Raw genomic sequence first — 18,337 nt, forward strand, 5'->3', positions numbered from 1 at the left:
CTGAGTCTGCTATCTTTGCTTCCAAGATGGCGGCACCGGGCAGCAGTCTCAGGGCTTTGGGATGTCTACACCAGGCTTTTACAGGTAAATAACATGCATAACATGTATTAATTGCACATTTAATCAAATGGGAAGATTTTTGCCGAAATCAATGATCTGGCAATGTGTTTTCTTTAAAGAAGCACAGCCAAAGCTCGTTTGGCTGTACGTCTCCTATAGATTACAGAAGTGCAGTCCGTTTTGCACTCCTGTGATCCGTTTTCAGCAGACAGCGGGCTGACGTCACAGAGCCAGTCCAGGCTCGGGCAAGATTGCGAGCCTATGGTTGGTTTCAGCCATGGACCAGCACCCGGCTCAGCCTCTCAGCAAGCTGGGGAGAGCCTGAGCCGGCTGCTCCCACCCCCTCCATAGCCCAGCGCTCCAGCAAACACAGAGCAGAGAGCCAGTCATTAGCTCTCTGCTCACGGAGCTTGGAGAACCGAGCGATCGGTGGAGTTTGATCACTCAGTTGTCAGTGATAGAGCCAGCGGGGGAAAGATTTAGCATGGGACCGCTGCTGCATCTGGCTAGCCAAGTATGATTCTAGAAAAAAAGCCCATTCCCATACTTCTCTTTCTCAAAATAAAGTTAGATTTTCTTTAAATACCAGCACACATCTTTAAAAGTGATTCTAATGGCTCAAGGCTTTTTATCCAAATGCATTCTCTGTATAACAGCCCCCCTAATACTTACCTGAGCCCCACTGCGATCCAGCGATGTGCATGACAGCCTTGGCTCTCTGGGGACTCTCCCTTCTTATTGGCTGAGACTGCAGTGGGAGCCATTGGCTGTCAATCACTGCCAGTGAGCCAATTAGGACACAGAGGGGGTGGGGCCAAGTTGTGGCACTGTTTGTAAATGTACACGCAGAGCAGCGGCTGGGGCATGAGCCTGCTTAGGTGCCCCCAGAGCAAGCTGCTTGCTCTGGGGGCACTCGGCAGGTGGGAGGGTCCAGGAGCGCTGGCAGGGGACCCCGAGAAGAGGATCCGACCTGTACTGTGCAAAACCACTGCACAGAACAGGGGAGCGTAACATGTTTGCTATTTAAAAAAAAAACAAAAAAAATAATTGTCTATAATATCACTTTAATACTTAAAAAAAAATAGCTTTTCAGAGTGAAAATATTTCTTCCTTGCAGTTTATGTCTTCTGCCCTGAATCTTCGGACACCTCAAACTGCTGCTTAGGTTTAGTGGCCTCCTGCATGAGTTCATGTAACTGTCCGATCTGCTCTGGGCTGAGTAAATCCAGCTTCTCTTCTGATAGGCTGGCTCCAAACGGCATCTTCTCTGTGTCTGGATTATAGAGACAGGATTTGGCTTGTTCCCACATCATTGCAGCATAACTCTGGGAAATAAAAGATCAGCCAGTGACTCCAGTATATATGAAAAGGTAACAAACAATTGTTCAAGGAAATAAAAGACTTATCAAAGAAATGCAGGCCTGTCACAAACCGGGGCGGTGCAAAGCAAGCATGGTGATGAAAAAGTGCATTAGCGCAGGTTACCTTCTCTATACAGTAAAACCTTGGATTGCGAGCCTAATTTGTTCCAGAAACATGCTTGTAATCCAAAGCACTTGTATATCAAAGCAAATTTCCCCATAAGAAATAATGGAAACTCAGATGATTCGTTCCACAACCATTTACTCATAGGTCCTTCAGTTTATAGTCCATATAAAAAGATTATAGTAATGTGATAAGTTGTGTAACCATAAAATGTCCATCCACAAATGGAAGCCTCCACAAGGGTATTAAAAGCAAAATCCAGCAGGAGCTCCAGGGTATAAAAGAGGAGAGAGGCGCCTCTAAGTGTAGTAATATGTTACTAAATGTTGTACCTTCATAAAAATGTAACCATATTGCTACACTTGGAGGCGCCTCTCTTCTCTTTTATACTCAGTTGTGACATGACACTACTTGTATATCAAGACATTGCTATATCAAGTCAAAATGTATTAAAAAAATTTGCTTGTCTTGCAAAACGCTCTCAAACCAAGGTTTTACTGTATTCTGCACAACAGTATGCAGATACGGAAATATAGGAAGCTAAAGCTATACACGAGCCTCGACTCCCCCTGTAATAATCCAGCTTGGCCCTGCCCCTGCCTATTTTTAAATTGTTTTTAACTGGTTAAAGTGGTTGTAAATTCTCCCCCACAACTTTGTCCAATGTAAATCAGCATAAAAAACCCTGTAATCCTTTTTGTTCTTTAGAATGACGTCACTGAGCATGCCCATATCTCCCCTGATTTACGGCACACTCTGTGTGCTTGTCTGTCTATTATCAGGACTTCCTATGGCACAACACTGACATCCCACAAGACTGCATAATCACTCAGAGCTTCCTACTACACCCCATGTGACCTGGGCATCGGACAGCATTACTGCAGTCTTATCAGCTGAAGCCGATAAGATTGACATAGGCAAACACTAGATAATTGGCACAAGTAAATGCTATGTAATAAAACAAGTCAGCTATGAACAGGGAAGCAGGGTTGCCATAGAAACGTTGGATTGAAAAGGAGGCTTGGTTAACAGTACAGGAAGTGCTTAATGTAAGGGCGGAAATACACTCTACTGTGGACTCAGAAAACAATACTTAAGATGGCGCTGCCTTACCCCTGGAAGCAAGTTTTTTAAAGTTTCTTTAAAAAGTAAGTAATATGCGATTTGGGCTGGATTACAGTGGCTATAGTTTGATAATTACTTATTATAATGGACTAAATGAAAACAAGCATCAGAGTGGGAGAGTTTACTTCCTCTTTAAGGAAGCTACTAATCAAATAGGATAATAGTGGAGGTTGAGGAGACAGAAGGGGGGGGGGGGCTAAACTTGATTTTTGGAAAATTGATTTAATAGCTTCAGCTTCAGTATTTTTTGATCATTTTAAAAGGCCGTTTTCATTTATTGCGGAACTACACTGCGAGCACCACAAGCTAAACACACTACCTAATTCATTATTAATATTCAAAGCAAACTTTACTCTTTCAATCAACATTAAAGTGGTTGTAAACCCTTATACTGTATATACTCAGTAAAGTGACTGGCCTCAGGTGATGCACAGAGATGAAACAAATCCTCCTACATAAGTTATACCTGTTTACAGTGCCTTGAAAAAGTATTCATACCCCTTGAAATTTTCCACATTTTGGCATTTTACAACCAAAAACGTAAATGTATTTTATTGGGATTTTATGTGATAGACCAACACAAAGTGTCACATAATTGTGAAGTGGAAGGAAAATTATAAATGGTTTTCAAAATTGTTTTACAAATAAATATGTGAAAAGTGTGGGGTACATTTGTATTCAGCCCCCCTGAGTCAATACTTTGTAGAACCGCCTTTCTCTGCAATTACAGCTGCAAGTCTTTTTGGGGAGGTCTCTACCAGCTTTGCACATCTAGAGAGGGAAATTTTTGCCCATTTTCTTTGCAAAATATCTCAAGCTCTGTCAGATTGGATAGAGAGCGTCTGTGAACAGCAATTTTCAAGTCTTGCCACAGATTCTTAATTGGATTTAGGTCTGGACTTTGACTTCTAACACATGAATATGTTTTGATCTAAACCATTCTATTGTAGCTCTGGCTGTATGTTTAGGGTCGTTGTCCTGCTAGAAGGTGAACCTCCGCCCCAGTCTCAAGTCTTTTGCAGACTCTAACAGGTTTTCTTCTAAGATTGCCCTGTATTTGGCTCCATCCATCTTCCTATCAATCTCTTCCCTGTCCCTGCTGAAGAAAAGCATCCCCACAACATGATGCTGCCACCGCCATGTTTCACAGTGGGGATGGTGTGTTCAGGGTGATGTGCAGTGTTAGTTTTCCGCCACACACAGTGTTTTGCTTTTAGGCCAAAAAGTTAAATTTTGGTCTCATCTGGCCAGAGCACCTTCTTTCACATGTTTTCTGTGTCCCCCACATGGCTTCTCGCAAACTGAAAACTGGACTTCTTATGGTTTTCTTTCAACAATGACTTTCTTCTTGCCACTCTTCCATAAAGGTCAGATTTGTGGAGAGCACGAATAATAGTTGTCCTGTGGACAGATTCTCCCACCTGAGCTGTGGATCTCTGCAGCCCCTCCAGAGTTACCATGGACCTCTTGGCTGCTTCTCTGATTAATGCTCTCCTTGCCCGGCCTGTCAGTTTAGGTGGACGGCCATGTTTTGGTAGGTTTGCAGTTATGCCATACTCTTTCTATTTTCAGATGATGGATTGAACAGAGCTTTGTGAAATGTTCAAAGCTTGGGATATTTTTTTATAACCTAACCCTGCTTTAAACTTCTCCACAACTTTATACCTGACGTGTCTGGTGTGTTCCTTGGCCTTCAGGATGCTGTTTGTTCACGAAGGTTCTCTAACAAACCTCTGAGGAATTCACAGAACAGCTGTATTAATACTGAGATTAAATTACACACAGGTGGACTCTATTTACTAATTAGGTGACTTCTGAAGGCAATTGGTTCCACTAGATTTTAGTTAGGGGTATCAGAGTAAAGGGGGCTGAATACAAATGCATGCCACACTTTCCACATATTTGTATAAAAAATTGAAAACCATTTATCATTTTCCTTCCACTTCACAATTATGTGCCACTTTGTGTTGGTCTATCACATAAAATCCCAATAAGATACATTTACGTTTTTGGTTGTAACATGACAAAATGTGGCAAATTTCAAGGTGTATGAATACTTTTTAAAGGCACTGTAGCTGCAGTATTCTCTTCTCTACATCTGTTCGAATTCCAGAATTTATAAAGCTTGTCTGAGCGTTCAGATAAAAGGTGGCGGAGAGCTGAAGTCACACTTTGCAGAGCTCAGTGAGGAGAGGTCTGAGAGCTGATTGGAAGGAAGAGACACACCCCCTTCACATAGCACACAGGAACAGAACTGAGGCCATCAATCATAGGCTGTGTGCTGGAGATCCCTCCCCTGTTACCTTTTGTCTTTCGGTGTCAGGAAAACTTGTCAAAACTGAGCTGTGCAGAGTGTAATTTCAGCTCTCCGCCCTCTGCTTTCTGAAAGCTTTGAAAAGCTTTATAAATACTGGATTTTGAACGGATGTAAAGGAGAGAAGACTAGAGATCAGTGGCGGCCCATCCATAAGGGGCGCAGGGACACCGCCCTCCTAATCCATGCGCCCAGCCCCTAATCTACATGCAGGGTGCCGGACACATGGATTTCAATGTTTTTTTTTTGTTTTTTTTAAAGCACATCATTTGAGCCTGAGGCTCTAATTGGCTTAAAAAAATGGGTGGGCTCGGGGCGCAGAACACTTCACCCTGAGCCCACCCAGCTGTGTGACAATAGCAAATTATTATTCGCTATTGTCTTCCTGATTCTCCTCCTGGCCAATCAGGAAGTGGGTCCTGAGACCCAATTGGCCAGGAAGTCTTAGGAGTCCCGGCCAATCGGGGCTCAGGACCCACTTTCTCTTCGGCCAGGAGCAGAAGCAACGACCGTGTAGCGAGGAGTAGCAGCCCAACCCCTGGTCCTGCCTGCTAAGGTAAGGAGGCCTCTGATTTCCGCCTTCCCGTCCGTCTACCGCTGGGGTTGGGGGATCACCACTTACCCATCCCTTCTCTGCAGAGGGGGGTGTGATCGCCGCCTACCCATCCGTCTCCCGCAGGGGGGGTCCCCGCCTTCTCTTCCGTCTCCCGTGGGGGTGGGGTGGCGTTGGTTTGCTGCCCCCTCCCCCCAAAATATTGAGCACCATCCACCACTGCTGGAGATAAACAGGTGCAAATTATGTAAGAGAATTTCTTACATCTCTGTACATCACCTGAGGATAGCCACTTCAGTGGGTATAGGGTTAAACCACTTTAAAGCAGTAATAAATAAACTCAAAAGCAAACATTTATCATTTTGCTGCTTACCAATTCTTTGATGTGATGGTTGTATTGTTTTTTTAGGCTTTCTTTTTTCTATTTTTATCCGATATTCCAGTTAGCAAGTCTTTTTTTTCATAGCACACACTCTCCAGCAGAATGTATCCGTTTACATGCGTGAGACAAACCACTTAAAGGATAAGTTCACCTTTTGACAAAAAATGCTAAATACAAATTTTTTTGCAGGTGAAAAAATTTGCATTTAGTTTATGTTTTGGGAGCCTGTAAAGCATTGCAAAATATGGGTGTCTTGCGAGCCACAGATGGACTAATGCCTCTAAGGAGTAAACTATTTAAGCTGCAAGCACTGAACCACGTTTCATTGCGTGTGAATAGATATAAAATAGTAAATGTGCCCGCGCTAGTGTAGTGTCACATGTAAAATATATAATATATATAAAAATAATTTTCACATATAAAACACATATAATGTGATAAATAAAACCATACAGGTAAAATATAATGCAAATAACTATAAATGATAAACCACCAAGTGCATATAAAAGTGCAATCGTGGTAATAACTAATAAAATTGCAACATGCTGAAATATAAATATCAAAACACTTTCCAGTGACAAATGAGTGTATAACCCAATTATTAAATACAAATCACAAAAAACGTGAATAAATAGTGTCCATAAAATAAGTATACATCATGCTTCTTCTGATGGGTGTATAAATCACAACACGTGAAAACTGTGCTCTCCCGTGACACCCCACATGTGCTTGCGCTCACCTTCAGTCGTGTGACACAGTAATTAAACGGTGTCAAAATAAGCATTGGGGCCACTGCTAGGCTCACTCAGGATACAATGATGCAAAGACACTCCTCTCAGGTGAAACCAAGATCCAAAATCATAGAAAAAACAAACAGAGGGACTCCATAGTGCAATATAGCCAGGACATTTATTAAAAGAATAAAGCCCTCCAAGAGGGTACTCACATTGGATGGGTGCTAGAGTGCACCAGACTGTACAGGTAAAATAATAAGCAGCTGATCGTATGGCGTGCGGTATGGCATGTGCAATCCTCCTCCTCTGCTGACAGCTCCGTCCTAGGGGAAGGGTAGGACGGAGCTGTCAGCAGAGGAGGAGGATTGCACATGCCATACCGCACGCCATACGATCAGCTGCTTATTATTTTACCTGTACAGTCTGGTGCACTCTAGCACCCATCCAATGTGAGTACCCTCTTGGAGGGCTTTATTCTTTTAATAAATGTCCTGGCTATATTGCACTATGGAGTCCCTCTGTTTGTTTCTTCTATGATTTTGGATCTTGGTTTCACCTGAGAGGAGTGTTTTTGCATCATTGTATCCTGAGTGAGCCTAGCAGTGGCCCCAATGCTTATTTTGACACCGTTTAATTACTGTGTCACACGACTGAAGGTGAGCGCAAGCACATGTGGGGTGTCACGGGAGAGCACAGTTTTCACGTGTTGTGATTTATACACCCATCAGAAGAAGCATGATGTATACTTATTTTATGGACACTATTTATTCACGTTTTTTGTGATTTGTATTTAATAATTGGGTTATACACTCATTTGTCACTGGAAAGTGTTTTGATATTTATATTTCAGCACGTTGCAATTTTATTAGTTATTACCACGATTGCACTTTTATATGCACTTGGTGGTTTATCATTTATAGTTATTTGCATTATATTTTACCTGTATGGTTTTATTTATCACATTATATGTGTTTTATATGTGAAAATTATTTTTATATATATTTTACATGTGACACTACACTAGCGCGGGCACATTTACTGTAAAGCATTGCACCAGCGATCAGCAGATTGCTGATGCCATGCAGGTCTCCTGTAGATCTCAGTGTATCGGCTTGCTCGTACCTCATACAAGGAAGCCGATACAGTCTGACAGGAAGACTCAATGAATGACCACAGTGCCGTGGTAGTTCACTGAGAACTACAAGCCGACACCTGTAGGACTTGTAGTTTTTCCATGCAGAGAATACTACAATTTTGACAGTTAGTGGGGGGGAGGAGATCCCCGCTAGCTGTCAGAGCAGGGGACGGGGCCGCGGGGGCCGGTCCATTCATAACATGTTACATACTGACACTGAATATGTGGGTAACGTTATGAACGGCAGAGAAAAACAGATGAGCCTCCACCCCTAAATACATACATACATACATACATATATATATAAATATAAATAAAATAAAGGATACATTGGTCACGGGACTTTAAATGAGGCAAATCACTTCAAAACATAGTAGTACATAGTACACATGATTATTACAAATTTATTGCATGATAGCAGATTTCATATTGGCAATTTATAGACACAACATACCGATTAAAAAGAAAATGTAATGAGCTGATCCAGAATAGGGTTACCATAATACACACTATAAATTCATGAAAAAATTTTGATATTCGTATACATGATATTTTTTTCAGATGGAAATACATAATTAGCAAATGAAATTACATGATTGCAAAATACATAGCGATCCGCACATTTCTTGGCATCCTATAACTCTACGCATTTCGTGGATCCCTGTCCACTTCCTCAGGAGTAGATGCAAGAAAATTAGAATAATAGAAAAGATAGAAAATGCCAGAATAATAGTATTGTATTCAAAATAGGATTACTCCCAACACAGGAATAAAAAAAAAGGGAAGAAAAAAGTGGAATAAGGTGGGCACTTAGCCCTATTAGGCTTTGTTCACATATACTGTGGCTCACAGTAGGGGGTTTGGTGCATCCCTGTTCACTGATTCAGGTGCGAATCAGGTCAGAATTTTTGCCTGAATTTGCACCTGAATCGGACCAGAAGACGCACAGGACCCTTCTTCAATGCAGACCGCGGCCGCTCCGGAGCTGTGTGAACCGGATCACACTTTTCTGTCATGCGAATAAGATGCGGGGAAACCCACAACCAATTAGCATATGTGTGCACCCGGCCTTACCTACAGGGGAGCTCAAAAACAAGGGGGGATGGGTGGATCGCTATGTAATTTGGAATCATTTCCATTTGCTAATAACCCCTGTTAAAATGTCAGGTGATGTAAAAAAATTAGACAAAGATAAATCATTTCAGATTTTTTAACACCTTTGATGTGACCTATAAACTGTAAAACTCAGTTGAACAACAAACTGAAATCTTATAAGTGAAGGGAAGTAAAAATAAAAAAACAAAAATAATATGGTTGCATAAGTGTGCACACCCTTACACTAATATTTTGTTGAAGCACCTTTTGATTTTATTACAGCACTCAGTCTTTTTGGGTATGATGAGTCTATCAGCATGGCACATCTTGACTTGGTAATATTTGCCCATTCTTCTTTGCAAAAACATTCTGTCAGATTGCAAGGGCATCTCCTGTGCACAGCCCTCTTCAGATCACCCCACAGATTTTCAATTAGATTTAGGTCTGGGCTCTGGCTGGGCCATTCCAAAACTTTAATCTTCTTCTGGTGAAGCCATTCCTTTGTTGATATGGATGTATGCTTTGGGTCATTGTCATGCTGAAAGATGAAGTTCCTGAAGGTTTTGTGCCAATATTGCCTTATATTCGCAACTGTTCATAATTCCCTCTACCTTGACTAAGGCCCCTGTTCCAGCTGAAGAAAAACAGCCCCAAAACATGATGCTGCCACCACCATGCTTCACGGTGGGTATGGTGTTCTTTTGGTGATGTGCAGTGTTGTTTTTGCTCCAAATTTATCTTTTGGAATTATAGCCAAAAAAGTTCAAGCTTGGTTTCATCAGACCATAACACATTTTCCCACATGCTTTTGGGAGACGTCAGATGTGTTTTTGCTAAACTTGGATGTTTTTCTTGGTAAGGAAAGGCTTCTGTCTTGCCGCTCTACCCCATAGCCCAGACATATGAAGAATACGGGAGATTATTGTCACATGTACCACACAGCCAGTACTTGCCAGATATTCCTGCAGCTCCTTTAATGTTTCCGTAGGTCTCTTGGCAGCCTCCCTGACCTGTTTTCTTCTCGTCTTTTCATAAATTTTGGAGGGACGTCCAGTTCTTGGTAATGTCACTGTTGTGCCATATTTTCTCCACTTGATGATGACTGTCTTCACTGTGTTCCATGGTCTATCTAATGCCTTGGATATTCTTTTGTACCCTTCTCCTGACTGATACCTTTTAACAATGCAATAATTTCTGACGCTTTGTAAGCTCTCTGCGGACCATGGCTTTTGATGTAGGATGCGACTAAGAAAAAGTCAGGAAAGACCTACTAGAACAGCTGAACTTTATTTGGGGTTATTCAGAGGCACTCTGAAAAAATGTCAGGTGTGTACTGACTCCTATTTAACATCTGTTTGAATGTGATTGCTTAATTCTGAACGCAGCTACATCGACAGGTATAAGAGGGTGTGCACACTTATGCAACCACATTATTTTAGTTTTTTATTTTGACTTCCTCTCCCTAAAAGATTTCAGTTTGTTTTTCAATTGAGTTGTACAGTTTATAGGTCACATTTAAAGGTGGAAAAAGTTCTAAAATGATTTATCTTTGTCTCATTTTTTTTTACATCACAGAAACCTGACATTTTAACAGGGGTGTGTAGACTTTTTACATCCACTGTAAGTGTATATACGTATATCAAGATTGTTCATAAATTTATAGTGTGTATTATGGTAACCTATTATGGATCAGCTCAGCATTTTCTTTATAGTTGGTATTTTATTGTGTCTATAAATTCTCAATATGAAATCTGCTATCATGCAATAAATTGTAATCATGTGTACTATTATGTTTTGAAGTGATTTGCCTCATTTAAAGTCCCGTGACCAATGTATCCTTTTTTTTTTTGCATGTTATGAACGGTGTACTTATCCTTTAACACTGGCAGTAAAGCTGCACGATTCTGGATAAATTGAGAATCACGATTTTTTTTGCTTAGAATAAAGATCACGATTCTCTCACGATTATGAAAAACTTTTTTATTTTAAAGGTTTACAACCCCTGAACATTAGGATATCAAACAAGATGGCAATCAAATAAAATAAGACATAATACTCTTTGCTTCAATTAAATTTAAAGAAATGTAATGAAAAATAATGTAATGTGTGAAGAAATAAAAAAATGACCATTAAGTTATATTAGGGTCTTTTTCTTTTAGTACTCGCCGATACCAATTACGGATACCTTTTGCAACTTTTTTGTTTACACTAAAGCCTCGTACACACGATCGGACTTCAAACAAACTTTTCCGTGGATTTCTGTTCAAAGGGTGCTGGCCGTGAACTTGTTCTGCATACACACGGCAGGACTTTTTCAGCCAACTTTCACCAAATCACGTGGTTTTTCAGCCCGTTACCGCCACCCTTTGGTCATCTTCTGTATTGTTGTCGGATCTTTTGCATTGGTTCTGAGCATGCGTGTTTGTACTTTGGACTAAAGTCCGATGGATTTGTGTACACACGATTGGACTAGCCAACGTAGGACTTTTTTGCAGGAAAGTTTGTCTGTTTGCACAGCCAACATTTGTCCAATGAAAACCGAAAAAGTTTGTCCAATGGAGCGTACACACGGTCGGACGTTGCCTTAAAACAGGTAATTTGCATGTTTGCTGTCAAAAAGTCCGATCGTGTGTATGGGCCTTTAAGCTGTCAGCAATGGTACAAAGCATTGAAAAGTTATTTTACAAATAAAATAAATTAATTTTAATTTTGCGCTTTTTTCAATGTTAAAACATGTAAATATATGTTAAAGGTGTGACAATATTAATGAACAAAGCAAACAAAAAAAAGTTTTAAAAATAGTTTATAAAAGTAAATAAAAAAATAAAAAAAAACAGCAGTAAAAAAGTAATTAAATGGAGAAGGAGAATAAGGAGTGAATAAGGCTGATTAACGTAAATTAAGGGGTTAAACAGAGAAACGGTTTAATAAAAACCCCAAAAATAAGCTTTTTTTTTACTTGACAAGGTTGCTTTAAACAGGTTTCATTTACAGACCGAAGTTCATCCCTCTGATTTGTAAATGAACAGAAAGATACAATGTTTATTTGTGTCTCTCTTTCAGCACTGAGCAAAGTTGTTGAATGATAAACATTGCCGGCTGCTTTTTCTTTTTACCAGCTGTGAGCAGAGAACTGCTCTGCACTTGTTACATAAACCATGCAAATGCTGAATTAAGATCGTGTGGGGGGGATAAATCGTCTTTTTAATGATTATTCGTGCAGCTCTAACTGTCAGGGGTGATTATATTGATCAGTTTTTATTTATTCATGTAAAACCTTTATCCCAAAAGAAAAAAAAAAAAACGGTTTGCTGCAACTGCTTAGAAAGTGTATGCTAGAGTTTAGCTTCCTGTGCTCATGCATCCAGAGTTGAGGCACTCTAATACAGGAGGAGATGTGTTACTGGGCAGATCACCAGGTGATAATGGGTTTAAGGCTTCATGTACACGGGACGTTCTTACAACCTCTCCTGAACGATTTAACTTGACAGATAGTAACCCACGTTTAAAAACGTCCGTTTTGCCGCGTTTGCGTTTAGAAGCGTTTTTAACTACTTCAATACCAGGCACTTACTACACCCACTTCCCGCCCAGGCCAATTTTCAGCTTTCAGCGCTGTCGCTGTTTAAATGACAATTGCGCGTTCGTGCTACACTGTACCCAAAACTGAATTTTTATCATTTTGTTCCCACAAATAGAGCTTTCTTTTGGTGGTATTTGATCACCTCTGCGTTTAATTTTTGCTAAACAAATAAAAAAAGACCTAAAATTTGGAAAAAAAAAGTTTTTCTTTTGTTTCTGTTTTTTGTAAATAAGTAAGTTTTCTCTTTCAGTGATAGGCACTGATAAGGCGGCACCGATGAGGTGGCACTGATGGGTACTGGTAGGCGGCACTGATATGCAGCACTGATGGGCTGCACTGATGGGTACTTATGGGTGGTACTGATAGGCAGCACTGCTGGGCAATGATACGTGGCACGGATATGCGGCACTGATAGATGGCATTGATAGGCATCATTGATGGCACTGGAAGGCATTGGAGATGGGCACTGATTGGCAGCTGCCTGGGCACTGATTGGCAGCTGCCTGGGCACTGATTGGCATTTCCCTGGTAGTCTAGAGTGGCATACCTGGTGGTCCAGTGTGGTGGCAATCCCTGGTGGTCCTGGCGGCATCCTGGTGATCCTGGGTGGGCAACTGAGGGGGGGCTGCGCTCACAAACAATCAGCACAGACCCCCCCTGTCCGGAGAGCAGCCGATCGGCTCTCCTCTACTCGTGTCTGTCAGAGGCTCTTTACCAAGATTGGTGTAGCGCTGTGTCGGACTGACACACCACCAATCGCCACGATGCGCGCCCCCACAGGCGTGCGAGAGCGGTCATTCTGGAAGGCCGTCATATGACGTCCACCCAGAACGAGAGCCGCGCCGCCCAGCCGTCATTTGACGGCCGGCTGTCGGGAAGTTGTTAAAAATAATAATAAATAATTTTTTTGTTTTAAATAGACAAAAGATGAAAAACACCTGTAAATGAAACACGGCTAAGCGCTTGGCTCTTGAAATGCCTCTAAACTCAGCTTCTGAACCCATTTTTTTTGCGTTTAAAAAAAAAGCCTCTAAACTCAACTGCCAAGAAACGACTATAAACGCCCCCGTGTACAAGTACTGATAAGATAACATCGAGGAGAGTTCAAGAGCAGTAGAAGAAAATGCTCAACTGCTCCTAAACGTCCGTCTACCAGCAGCAGTGTACATGAGGGCTAATACCGCTTTAAGACTTCAGTTCCACTTTAAGAAGAATTGTCAGACAGAACGTACATTTCAGGATGGATACCTGTTATGTAAATGTCATCCTCTCTCTGAATAGAGAAAAGTTGCTCTCTGGCAGGAGCAGGAAGAATATTAAATATCTCCTTTAATTTACCCGTCTGCTTAGGAACATAAACAATCTCACTGCAGCACACATACAGCAAAACAAACATATATTTGGAAAATGATGATCCCTGACAGGCAGTTCAGTGACTGTGTCCATCTGTTCTAACAAGGAAGGTGCTGACAAAACGACATGAATTTTTTATAGGATGTTGCTATTTTTTGCAGATCCTGTTTGTTGCAGTTACTCATCAGAAAACACATAACGGATGGAGGTGTAAAAAAAAAAACAAAAAAAAAAACCATAACACTCTATAGTAAGTTAAAGCTGAATTCTATCTGCATCATAAGTCAAAGGTATGTAATCAAAACTACCAAAAAGTAGAAAAAAAGGTAACCAACTCCACAATGACACTTCTATCTAGGTTCACACCTATGCAGGTTGCGGTTGATGCATTTTTCCGGTGTGGTTTGTGCTTTCTCTCTCTCTCTCTTTTTTTTTTTTTTTTTTTGTATTTTAATCCTTTATTTCAAAAGAAAAGAAAAAAAAAGGCTCCAATCATTAGAACCTACATATTTTAAATACTAATAACCTCAATATTGGGTAATACATTCATATCTAACAAGTTAGGATTAATTTGTTCAACAATATAATATTCCATATCAACATATTAATCGGAATGTCTTATAGGGCGTACACACGGTCGGACTTCGTTCGGACATTCCGACAACAAAATCCTAGGATTTTTTCTGATGGATGTTGGCTCAAACTTGTTTTGTCTACACACGGTCGCACAAAGTTGTCGGAAAATCCGATCGTTCTGAACGCGGTGACGTAAAACACGTACGTCGGGACTATAAACGGGGCAGTAGCCAATAGCTTTCATCTCTTTATTCATTCTGAGCATGCGTGGCACTTTGTCCATCGGATTTGTGTACACACGATCGGAATTTCCGACAACGGATTTTGTTGTCGGAAAATTTTATCTCCTGCTGTCCAACTTTGTGTGTCGGAAAATCCGATGGAAAATGTCCGATGGAGCCCACACACGGTCGGAATTTCCGACAACACGCTCCATCGGAAAATCCGACCGTGTGTACGGGGCATTACCCCTCTAATGCTCTAAGGAGCCTAATCCCAAAATCATAGTCCTAGAGTAACACCTCCATCGGGGTATCTCTAAATAATAATAATAATAATAATAATAATAATAATAATAATAATAATAATAATGAGTATTAAACCATCTCTTCCCTTCCCTCTTTTTTCATTTGAATGTAGTCTTTGTTTTTGTTTTTCAGAGTAGAAAAAAAAAAAGAGGTTTACCCTTTTTCAGATGCGTTTGTAATGCGTTTCACATTTTTTTGTTAGGGGGGAGGTGTAAGTTGTCATGCGGGAGAAACCAGCAAAAAAAACGGTGCTTGCATTTTTGATGCATTTCCATTGAAGTCTATGGAACCAAAAACACAATATGCTGTAGGCAAAAAAGATTCCCCCACTGACAGCTGAAATGTAAAAAAAAAAAAAGAAAGCAGACGATTATCGGTTGTTAGGGAACGGTGCCGCGGGTCCTTAACAACCGATGACTCATTCAGCTGTCAATGATGTTCCCCTCTTAACAGCTGAAGTGTTAAAATAAGTCCGGCAATTGGAGCTGTCAAAAAAAAAAAAAAAAAGCAGTCGTGCCATGTTTATCAACAACATTGCTCAGCCGCTGAAACACCAAGATAAATATAAACATTGTCTCTTTTTGTAGCTTTCTGCTTCTTGATCTACAGATCAACGAGCTGAACTTCGATCTGCAGATGAAATCAGTTTAAAGCAACCTGTGAAGTAACAACATTTTTTTTTTTTTTTTTTGTGTTTACTAAAATGTTCCTCTGTTTAACCCCTTATTAACCCTTAATTTACTCTAATCAGCCTTAAAGAGGTTGTAAACCTCTCTGTGGAAGTTGCACCTATAGGTAAGCCTAGAATAAGGCTTACCTATAGGTACTGCAAATATCTCCTAAACGTGTGCCATTTAGGAGCTATTTACTGGGTTTTGCGGCGATGAGGTCATCGGCACATGCGCTGTGAATAAATGCCCCCCCGGGCCGTTTCTTTGCGAAGTGCTGTGACTGGCGGCTCCCGCATGCAGGTGCAGGAGTGACGTCACACGGCTCCAGCCAGTCACAGAGCCGGAGTCCACGGCCACGGAAGGAAGAGGGGCAAAGATGGATGCGCCTCCAGTGGGGACAGCGCAGGCTTCGTTTGCCACATAATGTGCTAGTATGCGATGCATTCTAGCACATTATGGTTTTACTTTGCAGGGGCAAAGAAAGGAAGTAAAACCCATCAGGGTTTACTTCCTCTTTAATTAACGCCTTCTTCTCCTCCATTTAATTATTTTCCTACTGATTTTTTTTTTTAGTTCACTTCTATTTTATAAACTACTAATAAATTAAAACTGTTTTTCTGTTTGCTTTGTGCGTTAATATTTTTACACCGTTAACACATATATTTACATGTTTCACATTAATAAAAGAGCGCAAAATGTAAAAAAAAATTTTTACTTCATTTGTAAATAACTTTTGAAGTGTAAACAAAACAGTTGCAGTAAGTATCGGTAATTGGTATTGGCGAGTACTAAAAAAAGAGTATCGGTACTTGTTATCGGTGCATTCCTAGTATAAATGATTACACAGCTGCGATAATTTGTTTCTTTTATATCTACCTTTAGTTTGGCTTTTTTTTCTGTGGTATAATAAGCTGCTACATCAAATTTCCGGCTGAAACTTTGCTTGCTAATGTCATGTATTACCGCACTGTGAGCTTTTCCTCATACTGATGTTTTCCAATTTCTCCACGCACTAGGAGTTCCTCACTGATCAGTGACCATGACCCTCTCAATACCGCCACCTCTGTCCCGCCACCTCCCATCTACTGTATATTTTTCTGCTTGGCAATGCCGGCATCATAAAGTCAAAGAAAAGGGCATCGGCTGTAGAGGACTGTGTGCATCAAGCCCGGCCACATACAGCTATGATGATAGAATGCCCTATGAGGCCTTGGAACCTAGAAAGCTTCAGATATCAGCTCAATATATATGTAAGATGAACCAGACTGGGAATCACAGAGTAAAAGTCATAAAAGACATATTATAGTGGAGTCAGTAAAACAGGGTCCGTTGACTTTGTCTCATGTACTTATAAGACGTCTACATTTGTTTTCTAACATTCCAAAAATATCTCCAAAAGCAGACAGGACTCCCAGAAAATAATGCCCTTTACATAGCAAGCCTGTGAGTGAAATGTTCCCACACTGAGTTTTTGGAAGCTAAGTCCACCCAAAAACGATATTTTAGCGTTTTAAAAGATGCCCGGTATATCTCAAGGGCCCTATTGGTTGGATCTCTGTGCTAAGCTCCTGCATATGCTCACCTGCTGTGTCCATTGTAAGGGGTTCTCACCATGCCTGCTGGATCTTTATATTATGGAGAATGCTACAGAAGGAGAGGTAATAATTCAAGGTCAGAATGAATAGGCAAAACTTCAAGGTGGGCAGTAGCAGACCAAGTGTCACGGTCAGGGTCAGGCTCAGAGTTATAGCAATAGAGAGGCTTCTACTGACCAGTTGGAGAAGTACACAAGCAGGTCACCCTGGTGGATGACGTGGGCTCACCCAAGGCACGGAGTCTAAGCACTAACTGGTATTCACCAGAGCTCCTGATGGTGTAGATAGAAGTTGCTGCGTGTTAGTGACAGGTGGCGGTCCTCACGATTGCCCCACCAGGAGACAGATAAAGCAGGTAGAGATCATGTAGAAGTGTAGTCCATAAAGTAAAGGTCGGGAACAAGTTGCAGGTTGGTGTCAAGCAGAATCGTAGTCGAGGAACAAGCCAAAGGTCAGTAGGAAATGGTTGCAAGATGGGATTGAGCAGAAAATCATAGTCAAGGAACAAGCCAAGGTCTTTAACATGTAGTAGTGAGATAAGGACAGCTACAAGTACACAAAAAAGAAAGCCATCGGCTGGAGAGAGCACAATAATCTAGCAAACAGGACGTGCAAAGGTATGGGTTAAATAGGAAGTTCATGGGACAACTAAGAGTTTCAAGGCTCAAGAGAAACAAGGTACAGGGCAAGATTGTCCAAGGAATTGTCCGTGGAGCTGTCCAGCATCTCAGGATGGCAAGAAGAGATACTGCCAGATTCAGCAGAGGTTGCAGGCTCAGATCCAGGTCCTGACACCAAGGCGCTTTGCCAGGAATACCTTCCAATTGTAAGAAGGCAGAACTGTTTATGAGTGGAGTGACCATTTAATGTGTAATTACATATCTTGCAGGACTGCCATTAACCTGTAGCAAGGTAAGTGTCAGTGGGTGGAGGCTGGGTTATTGAAGCGGAACTTCAGTTTTTTCATCTTTACATCTATTAAATCTTCTACCTTTGTTGTTTTACCTTTGGATAATAAAACATTTTTTTTCTGCCAGTAAATACCTTATACAGCCCACTTCCTATTTGTCTGGTCATTAGCCTAGGCTTATGACATCATGCACAGCTCTCTCACTCTCGTGAGAGTTTGCCGGGAAGGGAGGGGGAATG

General features: G+C 41.1%; 1 protein-coding gene across 1 annotated transcript in view; it reads right to left on the reverse strand.

Moving 5' to 3' along the window:
* Window positions 1-1,107: 1,107 nt before the first annotated feature.
* The window catches only part of SDHAF3 (succinate dehydrogenase complex assembly factor 3), a 92,187-nt gene continuing 74,957 nt past the window's right edge, over window positions 1,108-18,337 (reverse strand). The window contains exon 3 of the mRNA XM_073629561.1: window positions 1,108-1,385. Coding sequence (XP_073485662.1) covers window positions 1,179-1,385 — 207 coding nt within the window. The 3' untranslated portion in view covers window positions 1,108-1,178. The remainder of the gene's footprint in view (window positions 1,386-18,337) is intronic.

The sequence above is a fragment of the Aquarana catesbeiana genome, linkage group LG05, assembly GCF_042186555.1.
Source record: "Aquarana catesbeiana isolate 2022-GZ linkage group LG05, ASM4218655v1, whole genome shotgun sequence".
NCBI lineage: Eukaryota > Metazoa > Chordata > Amphibia > Anura > Ranidae > Aquarana > Aquarana catesbeiana.